This window comes from Coregonus clupeaformis, unplaced genomic scaffold (assembly GCF_020615455.1).
Source record: "Coregonus clupeaformis isolate EN_2021a unplaced genomic scaffold, ASM2061545v1 scaf2138, whole genome shotgun sequence".
In the NCBI taxonomy this organism is placed as follows: domain Eukaryota; kingdom Metazoa; phylum Chordata; class Actinopteri; order Salmoniformes; family Salmonidae; genus Coregonus; species Coregonus clupeaformis.
In genome coordinates, this window is record NW_025535592.1 from 57,927 (window position 1) to 78,275 (window position 20,349).

Below are 20,349 nucleotides of genomic sequence, written 5' to 3' on the forward strand. Positions count from 1 at the left end.
TGTTGTCTAGTCACTTTACCCCTACCTACAGTATACTGCTGCTACTGTCTATTATCTATCCTGTTGTCTAGTCCCTTTACCCCTACCTACAGTATACTGCTGCTACTGTCTATTATCTATCCTGTTGTCTAGTCACTTTACCCCTACCTACAGTATACTGCTGCTACTGTCTATTATCTATCCTGTTGTCTAGTCACTTTACCCCTACCTACAGTATACTGCTGCTACTGTCTATTATCTATCCTGTTGTCTAGTCCCTTTACCCCTACCTACAGTATACTGCTGCTACTGTCTATTATCTATCCTGTTGTCTAGTCACTTTACCCCTACCTACAGTATACTGCTGCTACTGTCTATTATCTATCCTGTTGCCTAGTCCCTTTACCCCTACCTACAGTATACTGCTGCTACTGTCTATTATCTATCCTGTTGTCTAGTCCCTTTACCCCTACCTACAGTATACTGCTGCTACTGTCTATTATCTATCCTGTTGTCTAGTCACTTTACCCCTACCTACAGTATACTGCTGCTACTGTCTATTATCTATCCTGTTGTCTAGTCACTTTACCCCTACCTACAGTATACTGCTGCTACTGTCTATTATCTATCCTGTTGTCTAGTCACTTTACCCCTACCTACAGTATACTGCTGCTACTGTCTATTATCTATCCTGTTGTCTAGTCACTTTACCCCTACCTACAGTATACTGCTGCTACTGTCTATTATCTATCCTGTTGTCTAGTCCCTTTACCCCTACCTACAGTATACTGCTGCTACTGTCTATTATCTATCCTGTTGCCTAGTCCCTTTACCCCTACCTACAGTATACTGCTGCTACTGTCTATTATCTATCCTGTTGTCTAGTCACTTTACCCCTACCTACAGTATACTGCTGCTACTGTCTATTATCTATCCTGTTGTCTAGTCTCTTTACCCCTACCTACAGTATACTGCTGCTACTGTCTATTATCTATCCTGTTGTCTAGTCCCTTTACCCCTACCTACAGTATACAGCTGCTACTGTCTATTATCTATCCTGTTGTCTAGTCACTTTACCCCTACCTACAGTATACTGCTGCTACTGTCTATTATCTATCCTGTTGTCTAGTCACTTTACCCCTACCTACAGTATACTGCTGCTACTGTCTATTATCTATCCTGTTGTCTAGTCACTTTACCCCCTACCTACAGTATACTGCTGCTACTGTCTATTATCTATCCTGTTGTCTAGTCTCTTTACCCCTACCTACAGTATACTGCTGCTACTGTCTATTATCTATCCTGTTGTCTAGTCCCTTTACCCCTACCTACAGTATACAGCTGCTACTGTCTATTATCTATCCTGTTGTCTAGTCACTTTACCCCTACCTACAGTATACTGCTGCTACTGTCTATTATCTATCCTGTTGTCTAGTCACTTTACCCCTACCTACAGTATACTGCTGCTACTGTCTATTATCTATCCTGTTGTCTAGTCACTTTACCCCTACCTACAGTATACTGCTGCTACTGTCTATTATCTATCCTGTTGTCTAGTCACTTTACCCCCCATCTACACCACATGACCAAAAGTATGTGGACACCTGCTCATCGAACATCTCATTCCAAAATCATGGGCATTAATATGGAGTTGGTCCCCCCCTTTGCTGCTATAACAGCCTCCACTCTTCTGGGAAGGCTTTCCACTAGATGTTAGAACATTGCCATGAGGACTTACTCAGCCACAAGAGCATTAGTGAAGTCGGGCACTGATGTTGGGCGATTAGTCCTGGCTCGAAGTCGGCGTTCCAATTCATTCCCAAAGGTGTTCGATGGGGTTGAGGTCAGGGCTCTGTGCAGGCCAGTCAAGTTCTTCCACACCAATCTCGACAAACCCCTTCTGTATGGACCTCGCTTTGTGCAGGGGGGCATTGTCATGCTGAAACATTAAAGGGCCTTCCCCAAACTGTTGCCACAAAGTTGGAAGCACAGAATCGTCTAGAATGTCACTGTATGCTGTAGCGTTAAGATTAAGGGGCCTAGCCCTGACCATGAAAAACAGCCCCACACCATTATTCCTCCTTCTTTTTATTCACTTTGGTCACATGATTTACAGTACTGTTTGCCGATCAGCTGTGCAGCCAGACTTACTTGCCTTTCCTTTTGCCTCATCCATCTCAACCTTACACATTTTTAAATTCCTCATCAATCCACAGGGATTTAACAGTTTTTATAGTCATTTTCTTAATGGGTGCATGCTTATTAGGAACTGGAATAAGCAATTTCATAAATGTGTCAAGGGCAGTGCCTGTTTGCTCCTCATTATACACCACAGACCTCATTACACACCACAGACCTCATTACACACCACAGACCTCGTTACACACCACAGACCTCGTTACACACCACAGACCTCGTTACACACCACAGACCTCGTTACACACCACAGACCTCGTTACACACCACAGACCTCGTTACACACCACAGACCTCGTTACACACCACAGACCTCGTTACACACCACAGACCTCGTTACACACCACAGACCTCGTTACACACCACAGACCTCACTACACACCACAGACCTCATTACACACCACAGACCTCATTACACACCACAGACCTCATTACACACCACAGACCTCATTACACACCACAGACCTCACTACACACCACAGACCTCATTACACACCACAGACCTCATTACACACCACAGACCTCATTACACACCACAGACCTCATTACACACCACAGACCTCATTACACACCACAGACCTCATTACACACCACAGACCTCATTACACACCACAGACCAGCTAATATACTCTACATCTTCAACATATGAATCACTACAAAACCTCTTGTACACAATATTAGGCCCAGCCTTTTGAACTTTCGTTTTCCTAGATACGGCTACTATATTATGATTGCGATCTAATATAGCTTATTTGTTGAGATATAATGTCAAACCGAACAATTAGCCATGTAACAAGCTTATAGCCATGCATGATGTATCAGCTTTTACAACAGCATCACAACTACATTTCATATGAAGGACTTGGGATAAAAACACTGAATGTCCGCTTGAAGTTTCAGGCTTTGTAAAATGTAGCGCAAGGATCAAGCTAAGCTAACTGCAAGCTAGGTAGCTATACACTAAGGTAGCTATACACTAGGTAGCTATACACTAGGTAGCTATACACTAAGGTAGCTATACACTAGGTAGATATACACTAAGGTAGCTATACACTAGGTAGCTATACACTAGGTAGCTATACACTAAGGTAGCTATACACTAGGTAGCTATACACTAAGGTAGCTATACACTAGGTAGCTATACACTAGGTAGCTATACACTAAGGTAGCTATACACTAAGGTAGCTATACACTAAGGTAGCTATACACTAGGTAGCTATACACTAGGTAGCTATACACTAAGGTAGCTATACACTAAGGTAGCTATACACTAAGGTAGCTATACACTAAGGTAGCTATACACTAGGTAGCTATACACTAGGTAGCTATACACTAGGTAGCTATACACTAAGGTAGCTATACACTAGGGCAGCTATACACTAGGTAGCTATACACTAGGTAGCTATACACTAGGTAGCTATACACTAGGTAGCTATACACTAAGGTAGCTATACACTAGGTAGCTATACACTAAGGTAGCTATACACTAGGGTAGCTATACACTAGGTAGCTATACACTAGGTAGCTATACACTAGGTAGCTATACACTAGGTAGCTATACACTAAGGTAGCTATACACTAGGGTAGCTATACACTAGGTAGCTATACACTAGGTAGCTATACACTAGGTAGCTATACACTAAGGTAGCTATACACTAGGTAGCTATACACTAGGTAGCTATACACTAGGTAGATATACACTAGGTAGCTATACACTAGGTAGCTATACACTAGGTAGCTATACACTAGGTAGCTATACACTAAGGTAGCTATACACTAAGGTAGCTATACACTAGGTAGCTATACACTAAGGTAGCTATACACTAGGTAGCTATACACTAGGTAGCTATACACTAAGGTAGCTATACACTAGGTAGCTATACACTAAGGTAGCTATACACTAAGGTAGCTATACACTAAGGTAGCTATACACTAGGTAGCTATACACTAGGTAGCTATACACTAAGGTATCTATACACTAAGGTAGCTATACACTAGGTAGCTATACACTAGGTAGCTATACACTAAGGTAGCTATACACTAGGTAGCTATACACTAGGTAGCTATACACTAGGGTAGCTATACACTAGGGTAGCTATACACTAGGTAGCCACACTAACTTTACGGGTTGCAACGATTTCCCAATAGACTTCCCACTGTGTTACGTCCTGCATACCTCTTGGGTTTTACACTGCCTCACGGTCTTCCTCCTTCACTTCACGGTCCGACTCTGGCTCATACATGTAAGGCTCTGTACCACCTTCACCATTACTGGGATAACTGGCTCATCCATGTAAGGCTCTGTACCACCTTCACCATTACTGGGATAACTGGCTCATCCATGTAAGGCTCTGTACCACCTTCACCATTACTGGGATAACACACGGTCCGACTCTGGCTCATCCATGTAAGGCTCTGTACCACCTTCACCATTACTGGGATAACACACGGTCCGACTCTGGCTCATCCATGTAAGGCTCTGTACCACCTTCACCATTACTGGGATAACACATGGTCCGACTCTGGCTCATCCATGTAAGGCTCTGTACCACCTTCACCATTACTGGGATAACACACGGTCCGACTCTGGCTCATCCATGTAAGGCTGTGTACCACCTTCACCATTACTGGGATAACACACGGTCCGACTCTGGCTCATCCATGTAAGGCTCTGTACCACCTTCACCATTACTGGGATAACACATGGTCCGACTCTGGCTCATCCATGTAAGGCTCTGTACCACCTTCACCATTACTGGGATAACACATGGTCCGACTCTGGCTCATCCATGTAAGGCTCTGTACCACCTTCACCATTACTGGGATAACTGGCTCATCCATGTAAGGCTCTGTACCACCTTCACCATTACTGGGATAACAGGCTCATCCATGTAAGGCTCTGTACCACCTTCACCATTACTGGGATAACTGGCTCATCCATGTAAGGCTCTGTACCACCTTCACCATTACTGGGATAACAGTACATCTTCTGATTAAGTAGCCGTGTGGTGAGGTTGTTTTGGTTTGCATCAGCCAAAAGGAAAACATATTAATGTTATCCCCACGCCCATACCTTTTGGCTAGTGTGTTTCCAGTCGAGATTCTGGCTGCAGTAAAAGCTGTTTTTAAAACACTGATTGCCAAGTTCTATTGAAAAAAAAGACATGTAACAGCTTGATAATACTTCAAGATCGTTGTATATTGAAATCAAGTGAAACTAAAACGGCTGGCATTACATTTACATTTTAGATAAGAGCGTCTGCTAAATGACTAAAATGTAAATGACAAATTTACAGGACAACAGGTTGAATACCCTGCTGGAGAGCAGCAGACCCCCCCTACAGGACAACAGGTTGAATACCCTGCTGGAGAGCAGCAGACCCCCCTACAGGACAACAGGTTGAATACCCTGCTGGAGAGCAGCAGACCCCCCCCCTACAGGACAACAGGTTGAATACCCTGCTGGAGAGCAGCAGACCCCCCTACAGGACAACAGGTTGAATACCCTGCTGGAGAGCAGCAGACCCCCCTACAGGACAACAGGTTGAATACCCTGCTGGAGAGCAGCAGACCCCCCCTACAGGACAACAGGTTGAATACCCTGCTGGAGAGCAGCAGACCCCCCTACAGGACAACAGGTTGAATACCCTGCTGGAGAGCAGCAGACCCCCTACAGGACAACAGGTTGAATACCCTGCTGGAGAGCAGCAGACCCCCCCTACAGGACAACAGGTTGAATACCCTGCTGGAGAGCAGCAGACCCCCTACAGGACAACAGGTTGAATACCCTGCTGGAGAGCAGCAGACCCCCCTACAGGACAACAGGTTGAATACCCTGCTGGAGAGCAGCAGACCCCCCCTACAGGACAACAGGTTGAATACCCTGCTGGAGAGCAGCAGACCCCCCTACAGGACAACAGGTTGAATACCCTGCTGGAGAGCAGCAGACCCCCCTACAGGACAACAGGTTGAATACCCTGCTGGAGAGCAGCAGACCCCCCGCCCCCCTCTACAGGACAACAGGTTGAATACCCTGCTGGAGAGCAGCAGACCCCCCCCTACAGGACAACAGGTTGAATACCCTGCTGGAGAGCAGCAGACCCCCCCCCCTACAGGACAACAGGTTGAATACCCTGCTGGAGAGCAGCAGACCCCCCCCCCTACAGGACAACAGGTTGAATACCCTGCTGGAGAGCAGCAGACCCCCCCTACAGGACAACAGGTTGAATACCCTGCTGGAGAGCAGCAGACCCCCCTACAGGACAACAGGTTGAATACCCTGCTGGAGAGCAGCAGACCCCCCTACAGGACAACAGGTTGAATACCCTGCTGGAGAGCAGCAGACCCCCTACCTACTGATAGGGGAGAGTGGGGTAAACTGATAGGGGAGAGTGGGGTAAACTGATAGGGGAGAGTGGGGTAAACTGATAGGGGAGAGTGGGGTAAACTGATAGGGGAGAGTGGGGTAAACTGATAGGGGAGAGTGGGGTAAACTGATAGGGGAGAGTGGGGTGACCTGATAGGGTAGAGTGGGGTAAGTGGGGTGACCTGATAGGGGAGAGTGGGGTAAACTGATAGGGGAGAGTGGGGAAACTGAAAGGGGAGAGTGGGGTAAACTGATAGGGGAGAGTGGGGTAAGTGGGGTAAACTGATAGGGGAGAGTGGGGAAACTGAAAGGGGAGAGTGGGGTAAACTGATAGGGGAGAGTGGGGTAAACTGATAGGGGAGAGTGGAGTAAACTGATAGGGGAGAGTGGGGTAAACTGATAGGGGAGAGTGGGGTAAACTGATAGGGGAGAGTGGGGTAAACTGATAGGGGAGAGTGGAGTAAACTGATAGGGGAGAGTGGGGTAAACTGATAGGGGAGAGTGGAGTAAACTGATAGGGGAGAGTGGTGTAAACTGATAGGGGAGAGTGGGGTAAACTGAAAGGGGAGAGTGGGGTAAACTGATAGGGGAGAGTGGGGTAAGTGGGGTAAACTGATAGGGGAGAGTGGGGTAAACTGATAGGGGAGAGTGGGGTAAACTGATAGGGTAGAGTGGGGTAAACTGATAGGGGAGAGTGGGGTAAGTGGGGTTAACTGATAGGGGAGAGTGGGGTAAGTGGGGTAAACTGATAGGGGAGAGTGGTGTAAACTGATAGGGGAGAGTGGGGTAAACTGATAGGGGAGAGTGGGGTAAGTGGGGTAACTGATAGGGGAGAGTGGGGTAAACTGAAAGGGGAGAGTGGGGTAAACTGATAGGGGAGAGTGGGGTAAGTGGGGTAAACTGATAGGGGAGAGTGGGGTAAGTGGGGTAAACTGATAGGGGAGAGTGGGGGTAAACTGATAGGGGAGAGTGGGGTAAACTGATAGGGAGAGTGGGGTAAACTGATAGGGTAGAGTGGGGTAAGTGGGGGTAAACTGATAGGGGAGAGTGGGGTAAACTGATAGGGTAGAGTGGGGTAAGTGGGGTAAACTGATAGGGGAGAGTGGGGTAAACTGATAGGGGAGAGTGGGGTAAACTGATAGGGGAGAGTGGGGGTAAACTGATAGGGGAGAGTGGGGTAAACTGATAGGGAGAGTGGGGTAAACTGATAGGGGAGAGTGGGGTAAACTGATAGGGGAGAGTGGGGTAAGTGGTGTAAACTGATAGGGGAGAGTGGGGTAAACTGATAGGGTAGAGTGGGGTAAGTGGGGTAAACTGATAGGGGAGAGTGGGGTAAACTGATAGGGGAGAGTGGGGTAAGTGGGGTAAACTGATAGGGGAGAGTGGGGTAAACTGATAGGGGAGAGTGGGGTAAACTGATAGGGAGAGTGGGGTAAACTGATAGGGGAGAGTGGGGTAAACTGATAGGGGAGAGTGGGGTAAACTGATAGGGGAGAGTGGGGTAAACTGATAGGGAGAGTGGGGTAAACTGATAGGGGAGAGTGGGGTAAACTGATAGGGGAGAGTGGGGTAAACTGATAGGGGAGAGTGGGGTAAACTGATAGGGGAGAGTGGGGTAGGTTGAGCCAAAGGGATAAATTGAGCCACCCTTGTTTTTCTAGGAAACCAAACACCAAAAAACTATTTGACCAAATATTTAGGAAGAGGTCATCATTTTATGGAGTCTGTGAAGGAAGAAACAACATGGAAAAAGTGGTAAAAGCAAGTTAGGTCCAGAAAACTGGGTTTTCACCAAGTCAAATGAATGTTTGTATCAGAGGTTTCATGATACTTGTATCTAAACCAAAGTAGATCATTTAAAGATTGTTCTATACATCAGTTGGGGTCTCTATTAACTTCTATATGAGGTCCTAAACCTAGTATGAAAGTGCATCCTTGTAGCTGTGTGGGCTAATATAGTCTAAATGTTTGCCCGAGTAGCACAGCGGTCTAAGGCTCTGCATCTCAGTGCTTGAGGCGTCACTACAGACCGAGTAGCGCAGCAGTCTAAGGCTCTGCATCTCAGTGCTTGAGGCGTCACTACAGACCCCCTGGTTCGATTCCAGGCTGTATCACAATCTGGCCATGATTGGGAGCCCCATAGGGCGGCGCACAATTGGCCCAGCGTCGTCCGGGTTTGGCCGGTGTAGACCGTCATTGTGAATAAGAAATTGTTCTTAACTGCCTTGCCTAATTAAATAAAATAAATAAATACAAATATAAAAAAAGTTGAGCCAATGGCCATAGGGTAAGTTGAGCCAATGGCAAGTTGAGCAAGTTGAAGTGTTTTCTTCCCAGGCATAATGCAAGGCGTTATCGCTGGGGTATCAGGTAACACCAGGGCCTATGTTCAAAGTTTTTAAAAAGTACAAAGTGTTAGATGTTAAGCCTGTGTTAAAATATGCTTAAAAATACAAAAAGTGATTGTGAATGTGATGAATTGTGTTTGGAAAATAAAGAGAGACATGGTTTTAACTGGTATTGGTAGTATTTAATTCAGTACAGAAATGTGTAGGTGGCTTAACTTAACCTGTCACGAGGCTCAACCTACCCCATGGCGTAAGTTGTGCCAAGAGAACACTTTTTTTGGTCATGCTATGTTTTCAAAACTGTACTGTTTACAATAATTCTGATTATTTCCAGGGATACACAACATCCTGAAATATATGTAGATATATCTTTGTTAGAAAGAATACTAGAATGGCTCAACTTACCCCACTCTCCCCTAACCCAACAAGGCTCTGCTCAAGCACAATAGAAGGGTCAGCTGACCCTGTGTGTTGTTGTGGTTCTGGATGGCCAGGTAGCTAGCAACAATGATAAGGAACTGCCATGTGGGGAATCAGAAGTGGCTCGTTTCATCTTGTTCTTGATACCATGTCTTGTTTTGAGGTGTTTTGATTGATGTCACGTGACTGAAATTGGCTAGCTAGCTAGCTAACCAACAACTGTAACTTTGTATTTGAGAGACAAGTGCTCATTTTGCAACTTTATTTTATGTTTTCAATAAACATTGGAGACTAAATACAGTTGACGTGTTTTCAACAATCTAAGCCAACCCCGTTCATATTGTCAAAGTTGCGCATGCGTCAGTTTTGTTGCTAAAACAATCAACCCGTCTATATGACTGAAGAGTGAGACAGACAGCTATTTAATATGACATCACTGGAGAGTGAGACAGGTTTAAAATGACATCACTGGAGAGTGAGACAGGTGTTTAAAATGACATCACTGGAAAGTGAGAGATCTTGAACAGTAAACAAGTCCTTTGAGATAGGACAAATGCCGTGTTCAAAACAACTAGGAATTCGTGAAAATACGAGGTCAAATCATGACGTCAGTGATCTTCAGGTCGGAAAGTCGGAGCTCTAGAAAGAGTTGGATGACCGTTCAAATTGATTTTTCCCAGTCGGAGCTCGTTTTTTTCAGAATTCCCAGTTGTTTTGAACAGAAGTCGGAGATTTCCGAGTTCCCAGTTGTTTTGAACGCAGCAAAAAGATCACTGACCTGGCAGGTTTGGTACATATTCGACTAACCCTGGCCCAGCTCTGAACAGTCCTAACCCTGACCCAGCTCTGAACAGTCCTAAACCTAACCTTGACCCAGCGCTGAGCGGTCCTAACCCAGCTCTGAACAACCCTAACCCAGCTCTGAACGGCCCCGACGCTAACCCTGACCCAGCTCTGAACGGCCCCGACGCTAACCCTGACCCAGCTCTGAACAGTCCTAACCCAGCTCTGAACAACCCTAACCCAGCTCTGAATGGTCCCGACCCTAACCTTGACCCAGCGCTGAGCGGTCCTAACCCAGCTCTGAACAACCCTAACCCAGCTCTGAACGGTCCCGACCCTAACCCTGACCCAGCTCTGAATGGTCCTGGAGACAATCACATGACTGACAATCTACAGCATCCCTGCGATGGTTTCCTGACACACATTTAGTACGTGTTAGTCTCTCTCTAACCAGGTCTTCCAGAGAGAAGAGGTGTGTGTCAGAGTCTTCAGGGAGGAGGGTCCTCAGCGCCTCGGCCAATGAAAACAGGTATTCAGTGTTCCGTCCGCTCGGCCCGACTGCATCTACAATCTGATTGGCTATCAGCTCCAGGGGGGCGGGTCCCAGGTAGTCAGGGTTGTCATTAGAACCGATGTAGAGCAGAGCCTGGCTGGGGGCATGGGGAGTGTCAGTGTGTCTTGTGGGGGTCACGGAGGGTCGGGGGTGAAAGTTCACTGCGATGACGCGGTAACCGCCCTTCTCCCGGTGGTCAAGGTAACGCTTCACTTCCTGCTCTCGGCCAGACGGCAGCTTATAGGCCACGCCCCAAACACAACCCTGAGAGAGAGAGAGAGAGAGAGACAGAGAGAGACAGAGAGAGACAGAGAGAGACAGAGAGAGAGAGAGAGAGACAGAGAGAGACAGAGACAGAGACAGAGAGAGAGAGAGAGAGAGAGACACGAGAGAGAGAGAGAGAGAGAGAGAGAGAGAGAGAGAGAGAGACAGAGAGAGAGAGAGAGAGAGAGAGAGAGACACAGAGAGAGAGAGAGAGAGACAGAGAGAGACAGAGAGAGACAGAGACAGAGACAGAGAGAGACAGAGAGAGAGAGAGAGAGAGAGAGAGAGAGAGAGAGAGAGAGAGAGAGAGAGAGAGAGAGAGAGAGAGAGAGAGAGAGACACAGAGAGAGAGAGAGAGAGAAGCCCAGTTATACCAGGCACAACCTTTACCAATAAAACAGACCAATCATTGCCGATAGGGGGAGGAGACACACGCAAAGACATTTAGCGACTTAACAGTTGGTGGCGATGAGCTCGGGCGACCAGAGCTCAGCAACTACGCGATAACTAATCAGAGGAGGGAGGGTATTGCTAGCTAGCTTTGACACTGTGATGGATAGGCTAACAGCCAATGTGATGCTGTGCATGCTGTTTGGAAGTTACACTGACAAAGGGAGAACTGGCCAGCAGAGAGACGGACAGAAGTCAAATCGGAGGACATCTACAGTGCCTTCAGAAAGTATTCAGACCTCTTGACTTTTTCCACTTTGTTAAATTACAGCCTTATTCTAAAATGGATCAAATAGAATCCTCAGCAATCTACACCCAATACCCCATAATGACCCAATACCCCATAATGACCCAATACCCCATAATGACCCAATACGCCATAATGACCCAATACCCCATAATGACCCAATACCCCATAATGACCCAATACCCCATAATGACCCAATACGCCATAATGACCCAATACCCCATAATGACACAATACCCCATAATGACACAATACCCCATAATGACCCAATACCCCATAATGACCCAGTACCCCATAATGACCCAGTACCCCATAATGACCCAATACGCCATAATGACCCAATACCCCATAATGACCCAATACCCCATAATGACCCAATACCCCATAATGACCCAATACCCCATAATGACCCAATACCCCATTATGACCCAATACCCCATAATGACCCAATACGCCATAATGACCCAATACCCCATAATGACCCAATACCCCATAATGACCCAATACGCCATAATGACCCAATACCCCATAATGACCCAATACCCCATAATGACCCAATACCCCATAATGACCCAATACCCCATAATGACCCAATACCCCATAATGACCCAATACCCCATAATGACACAATACCCCATAATGACCCAATACGCCATAATGACAAAGAGAAAACAGGTTGTTAGCAATTATTGCTAATTTATTTAAAATAAAAAATATAAATACCTTATTTACGTAAGTATTCAGACCCTTTGCTATGAAACTCGAAGTTGAGCTCAGGTGCATCCTGTTTCTATTGATCATCCTTGATGTTTCTACAGCTTGATTGGAGTCCACCTGTGGTAAACTCAATTGATTGGACATGATTTGGAAAGGCACACACCTGTCAATATAAGGTCCCACAGTTGACAGTGCATGTCAGAGCAAAAACCAAACCATGAGGTCGAAGGAATTGTCCGTAGAGCTCCGAGACAATCTTGTGTGGAGGCACAGATCTGGGGAAGGGTACCAAAACATTTCTGCAGCATTGAAGGTCCCCAAGAACACAGTGGCCTCCATCATTCTTAAATGGAAGAAGTTTGGAACCACCAAGACTCTTCCTAGAGCTGGCCGCCCGGCCAAACTGAGCAATCGGGGGAGAAGGGCCTTGGTCAGGGAGGTGACCAAGAACCCGATGGTCACTCTGACAGAGCTCTAGAGTTCCTCTGTGGAGATGGGAGAACCTTCCAGAAGGACAACCATCTCTGCAGCACTCCACCAATTTTTTATTTTTAAAAATGTTTTAGTCATTTAGCAGACGCTCTTATCCAGAGCGACTTACAGTTAGTGAGTGCATACATTTTTCATACTGGCTCCCCGTGGGAATCGAACCCACAACTCTGGCATTGCAAGCGCCATGCTCTACCAACTGAGCTACAGAAGGCCAATCAGGCCTTTATGGTAGAGTGGCCAGACGGAAGCCACTCTTCACTAAAAGGCACATGACAGCCCGCTTGGAGTTTGCCAAAAGGCACCTAAAGACTCTCAGACCATGAGAAACAAGATTCTCTGGTCTGATGAAACCAAGATTGAACTCTTTGGCCTGAATGCCAAGCGTCACGTCTGGAGGAAACCTGGCACCATCCACACGGTGAAGTATGGTGGTGGCAGCATCATGCTGTGGGAATGTTTTTCAGCGGCAGGGACTGGGAGACTAGTCAGGATCGAGGGAAAGATGAACGGAGCAAAGTACAGAGAAATCCTTGATGAAAACCTGCTCCAGAGCGCTCAGGACCTCAGACTGGGGCGAAGGTTCACCTTCCAACAGGACAATGACCCTAAGCACACAGCCAAGACAACGCAGGAGTGGCTTCGGGACAAGTCTCTGAATGTCCTTGAGTGGCCCAGCCAGAGCCCGGACTTGAACCTGATCGAACATCTCTGGAGAGACCTGAAAATAGCTGTGCAGCAACGCTCCCCATTCAACCTGACAGAGCTTGAGAAGATCTGCAGAGAAGAATGGGAGAAACTCCCCAAATACTGGTGTGCCAAGCTTGTAGCATCATACCCAAGAAGACTTGAGGCTGTAATCGCTGCCAAAGGTGCTTCAACAAAGTACTGAGTAAAGGGTCTGAATACTTATGTAAATACGTTTTTTTATTTTTTTTTATACATTTGCAAAAATGTCTAACAACCTGTTTTCGCTTTGTCATTATGGGGTACTGTGTGTAGATTGATGAAAAAAATATATTTTATACATTTTAGAATAAGGCTGTGAACAAAATGTGGAAAAGTGAAGCGGTCTGAATACTTTCCGAAGGCACTGTTTCACACCGGTTCCATTACCACACACAGGTGGCAGCTCACCTCTGGGTCCTCCACTAGAGTCACGACTCGGCCAGGCTGAAAACAGAAGAGAGAGAGGAGCTGATTGAGCTCTAATAAATACAACCTGTAGAGAGGTGGACAACATTGAGCCTCTGTCCCCATCCAGAACCTGTAGAGAGGTGGACAACATCGAGCCTCTGTCCCCATCCAGAACCTGTAGAGAGGTGGACAACATTGAGCCTCTGTCCCCATCCAGAACCTGTAGAGAGGTGGACAACATCGAGCCTCTGTCCCCATCCAGAACCTGTAGAGAGGTGGACAACATCGAGCCTCTGTCCCCATACAGTGCAGATGCAGTAGAGCAGTCATGTAGCTGGCTGGATATCACCACTAGTCAACAGACTATTATTTAATAATAAACGTACACTACCTTCACTAGTCAGACAGACAGACACACACCTTGCCTGGCACTCCCCTGTGGTCGGTGCTGCCTTGCCAGAAGCGCCGGCTGAAGCCTGTGATGAAGCCGACCCGCTTCTCCTCATAGGGAAAATCCACCTTCCAGATCAGAGAGCCATACCCGAACACCCACATAGCTACCGTACCTCCTCCTCCTCCACCTGGCCTGCTAACTGTCACACCGGGGCGGTGTATAGTCACGTAGCTTGTCCTGTCAGACTTTTAGCTTTTAGCACTATATACCAGCATCTCTGCTGTTAGTAGCAGCTCCTACTGCATTCACAACGGCGCTCACTGTCGTGACTAGCTACTTCTATCTGAAGCAACCAGCAACTCGTCACGTGATCGTCAGACAGAACTTGCTGCACAGACTTTGCTTGCCAGGCATTAGTAATCAATCATCATCAAATTCAATCTGCACTCAAAATAAAATCAAAGTTTAATCGTGACGTGCAGAGGATACAGCAGGGGTGTAAACATTATGCCGTTTCTGTATCTGAGCCATTGTAGCGTCTGTGACGTGGGCAGCGCCAACGAGTAAGGTTACATGCATACAATAATGCGATTACTGTAGCTATTCGGATTAATATAATAGTTCTATTAAAACGTTTACATGCTTTGCAAGAAGAGCGATTTCCTTAATAATCCTGTTTACATGGACACACCTGAAATCAGGGTACGTAATGTCAATCTGATAAATGCAGAGAATCGCCAATCAAAAGAAATGTTCTACCACAGTGACCATGTTGTTTTTGGGAAGTCTGTTTGATTCTCAGTTCGGACATATAAAGTTTGTATGTGATAACTATTTCTAAAACGCATACATTCAGTTGTTCCGAACTCACTTCACTCGCGCTGAAGAGGGAAGCTTGCACTATGGGTGCTGACACGTTCCGATTAAGGTGGTTACATTTTAGTCATTTAGCAGACGCTCTTATCCAGAGCGACTTACAGGAGCAATTAGGGTTAAGTGCCTTGCTCAAGGGCACATCGAAAGATTTTTCACCTAGTCGGCTCGGGGATTAGAACCAGCGACCTTTCGATTACTGGCACAACGCTCTTACCCACTAAGCTACCTGCCGCCCTATACGCCTAATCATTTGAAAAATTGCTCACAAAACCAGGTGTTTTAATCGGCGTATGCTTCGATTTAGTCCTTATGCCTTTTAAGATAAACAGAGTAAGGTGTTTACCTGACTATTGCATTATCCGCCTACTGCCATAATCAGTTTAATATCCAATTATTCCTGTGCATGTAAACATACTCATTGAGTATCCATTTTGAAGTAGTCCATTTTCTTCTTCATGATTGGCTGATCCCTCTTGATGACCCGGTTGGACATTACTCCAAAAGGGTCACCAGGAGGGATCAGCCAATGAAGCTGGAAGTCCCACCCAGTTGACTATGTTAAAATGGTGAAAGGCCGTGCTAATATAGCCTTTTCCCCACTAGAGGCCTCTATCATTCTCTATGGTCCCTCGCAGTTTTGGTTCCATTTGCTCTGTTTGGTAAACGGTTTCCGTAAGGAATACACCCAGGGTGAAAACGGTACAGTGAAAGGCTTACTTGCAAGCTCTCCTCAACAGTGCAGTCCCCAGTACAAATATAAATCATAAAAAATATAACTAGTAAGTATTAAAAAGTTGTATAGCTGACATAGTGGTCCTCTGTAGAGCATGGCGCTTGTAACGCCAAGGTAGTGGGTTCGATCCCCGGGACCACCCATACACAAAAATGTATGCACTCATGACTGTAAGTCGCTTTGGATAAAAGCGTCTGCTAAATGGCATATTAATTAAAAATAATTAATAATACAATTTACTGCGGTATACACAATAGGATATAGGGTATAAATGATGAAATGCGCTATGTCAAGTAGGCTTATTCTTATTTACAATTAATAAACACGCACTCAGTTGATCAAACGATTTAAAAATACAATAATCAACGAATTGATAGTGGGAAATAAATGTTTTATATCAATAATAAATCATTGTTGAAAGGTAGAAATGTATTATGCTAAAAAAAATGACATTTTCAAAGAAGAACTACAATTCCCAGAAGTCCCTTGTTTAAAGCCAACCGTAAACAGAAAGCGGAAACAATAGAGAACCACAAACACACACCCTTGCCTTGGCGATCTACTCAGGGAAATAAAATACCTTTACCTTTTAAGCAATACTATTAAAGTTGACATCTAAGAAAATACCAAGTCGACGAGTACTTAGGGGCATTTGACTAAGTTGGTCACCATGGCATTGAAAAGAATACAAAAGGTAAGATGGTTAGCTAGCATTGTGGCTAGCTGTGCTAGGCTAGCTAGCTAACTAACGTTAGCTTCATGGAACCGAACGTCATCTATCAGAAGTTGTTATTGTTTGTTAACGTTAGCTACATAATCGGTTCATTTTAAAACTAATCCTAACCACGTAGCTAGCTGTCTAGCTATAGAGTGTACACATATGCGGAAGCTATGTGTGTTGTTTCACTGGTTAACTAACACGGTCCACAATCCTAATGTTTAGCATAACATGATATCACGGTATGGCACAACGTCAGAAGTAGATTTTAATGTTCCTTGTTGTCAGCCATTCCCCCCCTCTCCAGGACACAGCTATTCATGCTAACTACACTTAGCTAGGTGCAGCACCTGTTCGTGTTGTAACGCTAACTAGTTAGTCTAATTTGACTTGAGGGTGTAGCTAAGGCAGGACATGATGAAGAAGGCCAATAATTATGATAACAGTCGGAGTCAAATATATCTACCAATAAAGCTGTGACTAGGGACAGGTTAAGAAACCCAGCTTTTTCGTGGATGTAAAATGCATCCGAGTATCTGACCTAGTCCACAAGGACAACTTTCAGTTTCATGTGTAACCCCTAGCACTACTTGTCTGACTTGTTTTGTCCCCTAGGAGCTTCATGACCTGCAGAGGGATCCGCCAGCACAGTGCTCCGCTGGACCCGTGGGAGAGGACTGTAAGTTTAGACAGAGGGACTCTGAGGGTAATGTACTCTATATCTGGTGAAGAGGAGAGGGACTAGGGCTGGTTGTATAGACCCTACCTAGAGGGACTAAGGCTGGTTGTATAGACCCAACCTAGAGGGACTAAGGCTGGTTGTATAGACCCAACCTAGAGGGACTAAGGCTGGTTGTATAGATCCTACCTAGAGGGACTAAGGCTGGTTGTATAGATCCTACCTAGAGGGACTAGGGCTGGTTGTATAGACCCTACCTGGTGAAGGGGAGAGGGACTGGGGGTTGTTGCAGGCTGTACTACACCTGGTGAAGGGGAGAGGGACTGGGGGTTGTTGCAGGCTGTACTTCACCTGGTGAAGGGGAGAGGGACTGGGGGTTGTTGCAGGCTATACTACACCTGGTGAAGTGATGCTCTATAGGCCTAATACATGTTATCTTTCTATATTCCAGTGTTCCATTGGCAAGCAACAATAATGGGGCCAGTGAGTATGACTTCAAAATGATCTGTGTGGTTTAATGATTGCAACATGGGTCATCTGAACAATGGGTATTGAAATAATTTTGTTGCACATTTTCATAATTTCTAACAATGTCTATCTGTTCCTGTTATTCCTAGGGTGATAGTCCATACCAAAGTGGGGTCTTCTTTCTCACAATCCACTTCCCCACTGACTATCCCTTCAAGCCACCAAAGGTAAGAATAGATTTGTTATGGAAGTCATTACATCATTAAACTGTTACTAAAGAATGGTCCTCATGGATAAATGGTACATAAACACAGGTCCATGTTTCTACAGGTAGCATTCACAACAAAGATTTATCATCCAAACATCAACAGTAACGGGAGCATTTGCTTGGACATCTTGCGATCCCAGTGGTCTCCAGCACTAACTGTATCAAAAGGTGAGATAACTGGGTTAGTACTTTACCAAACAAATGCTGCCACAATGTAGCTGGTTAACTGGCAGAAATGACACACCTGGTTCCATGTTAAAACATTGTTCCATCCGTTTCCATCCAACACTTGTAGAAGGTTCTATTACAACCCTCCTACAACTTGAACCTGATCATTAAATCAGAATGACCAATTATTACATCACATGACCAATCTGACTGACTGGTGATTGAATGTGAAATGGGACCATTAACTGTATCAGCTGCTGCTTCGTCTGTTTTCCAGTTCTGTTGTCCATATGTTCATTGCTTTGTGACCCGAACCCGGACGACCCTCTAGTTCCAGACATAGCACAGATCTACAAACTAGACAAAGAGAAGTGAGTATATTGTTACTGTGTAAAGTGTTAGGCCTATTTCTCCAATGAGCTGCTGGAACCAAATTCTTTGAATAATGGAGGACTTCTTTAGGTCATTGCAGTATATTTGAACATTCTATAGCAAATCAACAGAGATGGCACCTAGACTTTGTTTCATATTATCATTGTATTTGTTATTTTGAGCAAAACGTGTTTATTTTGTTTCCAGATACAACAGACTAGCAAGAGATTGGACCCAGAAGTATGCAATGTAAAGGCCCTCCTGAAGATTTTTTTAAAGTCACAAAACACTGTACATTCTGGTAATAGAAAGTAAACTTAGGTGATATGGAACACATTGTACTGTCAACATTTTATCATGTGAACCAATTAACTATAGATGATTTTGTGTTTACAGGGGGTATGCACTGCACATATGTACATTAAGGGTGAAATAGGGGGACAATAACTGGACATTGTTGTTCTCCCCACTTCCTGCTTTTGGGAACTTTTGTTTCTCGTCTCCTGAATAGAAGAGGAAGTCATCAGACTACTGTAGCCCACGGTTACATTCAGACTACTGTAGCCTGCTGTTAGTCATCAGACTACTGTAGCCTGCTGTTAGTCATCAGACTACTGTAGCCCACGGTTACATTCAGACTACTGTAGCCTGCTGTTAGTCATCAGACTACTGTAGCCCACGGTTACATTCAGACTACTGTAGCCCACGGTTACATTCAGACAACTGTAGCCTGCTGTTAGTCATCAGAATACTGTAGCCTGCTGTTAGTCATCAGAATACTGTAGCCTGCTGTTAGTCATCAGAATACTGTAGCCTGCTGTTAGTCATCAGAATACTGTAGCCTGCTGTTAGTCATCAGAATACTGTAGCCTGCTGTTAGTCATCAGACTACTGTAGCCCACGGTTACATTCAGACTACTGTAGCCTGCTGTTAGTCATCAGAATACTGTAGCCTGCTGTTAGTCATCAGAATACTGTAGCCCACGGTTACATTCAGACTACTGTAGCCTGCTGTTAGTCATCAGAATACTGTAGCCTGCTGTTAGTCATCAGAATACTGTAGCCCACGGTTACATTCAGACTACTGTAGCCTGCTGTTAGTCATCAGAATACTGTAGCCTGCTGTTAGTCACCAGAATACTGTAGCCTGCTGTTAGTCATCAGAATACTGTAGCCTGCTGTTAGTCATCAGAATACTGTAGCCTGCTGTTAGTCACCAGACTACTGTAGCCTGCTGTTAGTCATCAGACTACTGTAGCCTGCTGTTAGTCATCAGAATACTGTAGCCTGCTGTTAGTCATCAGAATACTGTAGCCTGCTGTTAGTCATCAGAATACTGTAGCCTGCTGTTAGTCATCAGACTACTGTAGCCCACGGTTACATTCAGACTACTGTAGCCTGCTGTTAGTCATCAGAATACTGTAGCCTGCTGTTAGTCATCAGAATACTGTAGCCCACGGTTACATTCAGACTACTGTAGCCTGCTGTTAGTCATCAGAATACTGTAGCCTGCTGTTAGTCATCAGAATACTGTAGCCTGCTGTTAGTCATCAGAATACTGTAGCCTGCTGTTAGTCATCAGACTACTGTAGCCTGCTGTTCCAGTACAACATACTCATAAATGACGTAAATGTAAATACTCATGGCTCTGCTGACTGTCACCCATAAAGAGGGAAATTGAGGAATCAAACCAATTTTACTGTATTTTTTTCATTCCTTTTGTTG

The 20,349-nt window shown here is 45.3% G+C and overlaps 2 protein-coding genes across 13 annotated transcripts; one reads left to right on the forward strand and one right to left on the reverse strand.

Annotated features, from left to right (window-relative positions):
• Positions 1–9,995: 9,995 nt before the first annotated feature.
• LOC121553642 (putative glutathione-specific gamma-glutamylcyclotransferase 2) lies at positions 9,996–15,349 on the reverse strand. Of its 11 annotated transcripts, none has more exons than XM_045219205.1 (5): positions 14,369–15,349; positions 14,079–14,213; positions 13,928–13,984; positions 10,407–10,908; positions 9,996–10,202 (listed from the first exon to the last, which is right to left on the reverse strand). In XM_045219205.1, exons 1-4 carry the CDS (start codon positions 14,501–14,503, stop codon positions 10,429–10,431), a joined length of 807 nt encoding a protein of 268 aa, XP_045075140.1. In that variant the 5' UTR covers positions 14,504–15,349; the 3' UTR covers positions 9,996–10,202; positions 10,407–10,428. The 11 variants fall into 11 exon arrangements, 10 of the variants coding, with proteins under 10 accessions (XP_045075140.1, XP_045075142.1, XP_045075139.1 ...); XR_006660008.1 differs by having other exon boundaries at positions 10,157–10,175; positions 10,359–10,908; XM_045219207.1 differs by having other exon boundaries at positions 9,996–10,908; positions 13,949–13,984.
• A 1,093-nt stretch (positions 15,350–16,442) lies between these two features.
• On the forward strand, positions 16,443–20,314 carry LOC121553643 (ubiquitin-conjugating enzyme E2 D4). 2 transcript variants are annotated; one of them, XM_045219203.1, is made up of 8 exons: positions 16,443–16,645; positions 17,285–17,348; positions 17,800–17,831; positions 17,966–18,043; positions 18,147–18,252; positions 18,530–18,623; positions 18,832–18,925; positions 19,021–20,314. In XM_045219203.1, exons 1-7 carry the CDS (start codon positions 16,622–16,624, stop codon positions 18,875–18,877), a joined length of 444 nt encoding a protein of 147 aa, XP_045075138.1. In that variant the 5' UTR covers positions 16,443–16,621; the 3' UTR covers positions 18,878–18,925; positions 19,021–20,314. The 2 variants fall into 2 exon arrangements, with proteins under 2 accessions (XP_045075138.1, XP_041722859.1); XM_041866925.2 differs by having other exon boundaries at positions 18,832–20,314.
• The last annotated feature ends 35 nt before the right edge of the window (positions 20,315–20,349 follow it).

Excerpts from the sequence above, each read along its gene's own strand:
- LOC121553642 (XM_045219205.1), bottom strand. The coding sequence starts at position 14,503 with ATGTGGGTGTTCGGGTATGGCTCTCTGATCTGGAAGGTGGATTTTCCC. Across the intron at positions 13,985-14,078 it reads TGTTGTCCACCTCTCTACAG|CCTGGCCGAGTCGTGACTCT; the intron begins GTTCTGGATGGG and ends TTCTGTTTTCAG. Across the intron at positions 10,909-13,927 it reads TGAGCTGCCACCTGTGTGTG|GGTTGTGTTTGGGGCGTGGC; the intron begins GTAATGGAACCG and ends TCTCTCTCTCAG.
- LOC121553643 (XM_041866925.2), top strand. The coding sequence starts at position 16,622 with ATGGCATTGAAAAGAATACAAAAG. Across the intron at positions 17,832-17,965 it reads AAGCAACAATAATGGGGCCA|GGTGATAGTCCATACCAAAG; the intron begins GTGAGTATGACT and ends TGTTATTCCTAG. Across the intron at positions 18,624-18,831 it reads TACAAACTAGACAAAGAGAA|ATACAACAGACTAGCAAGAG; the intron begins GTGAGTATATTG and ends TTTTGTTTCCAG.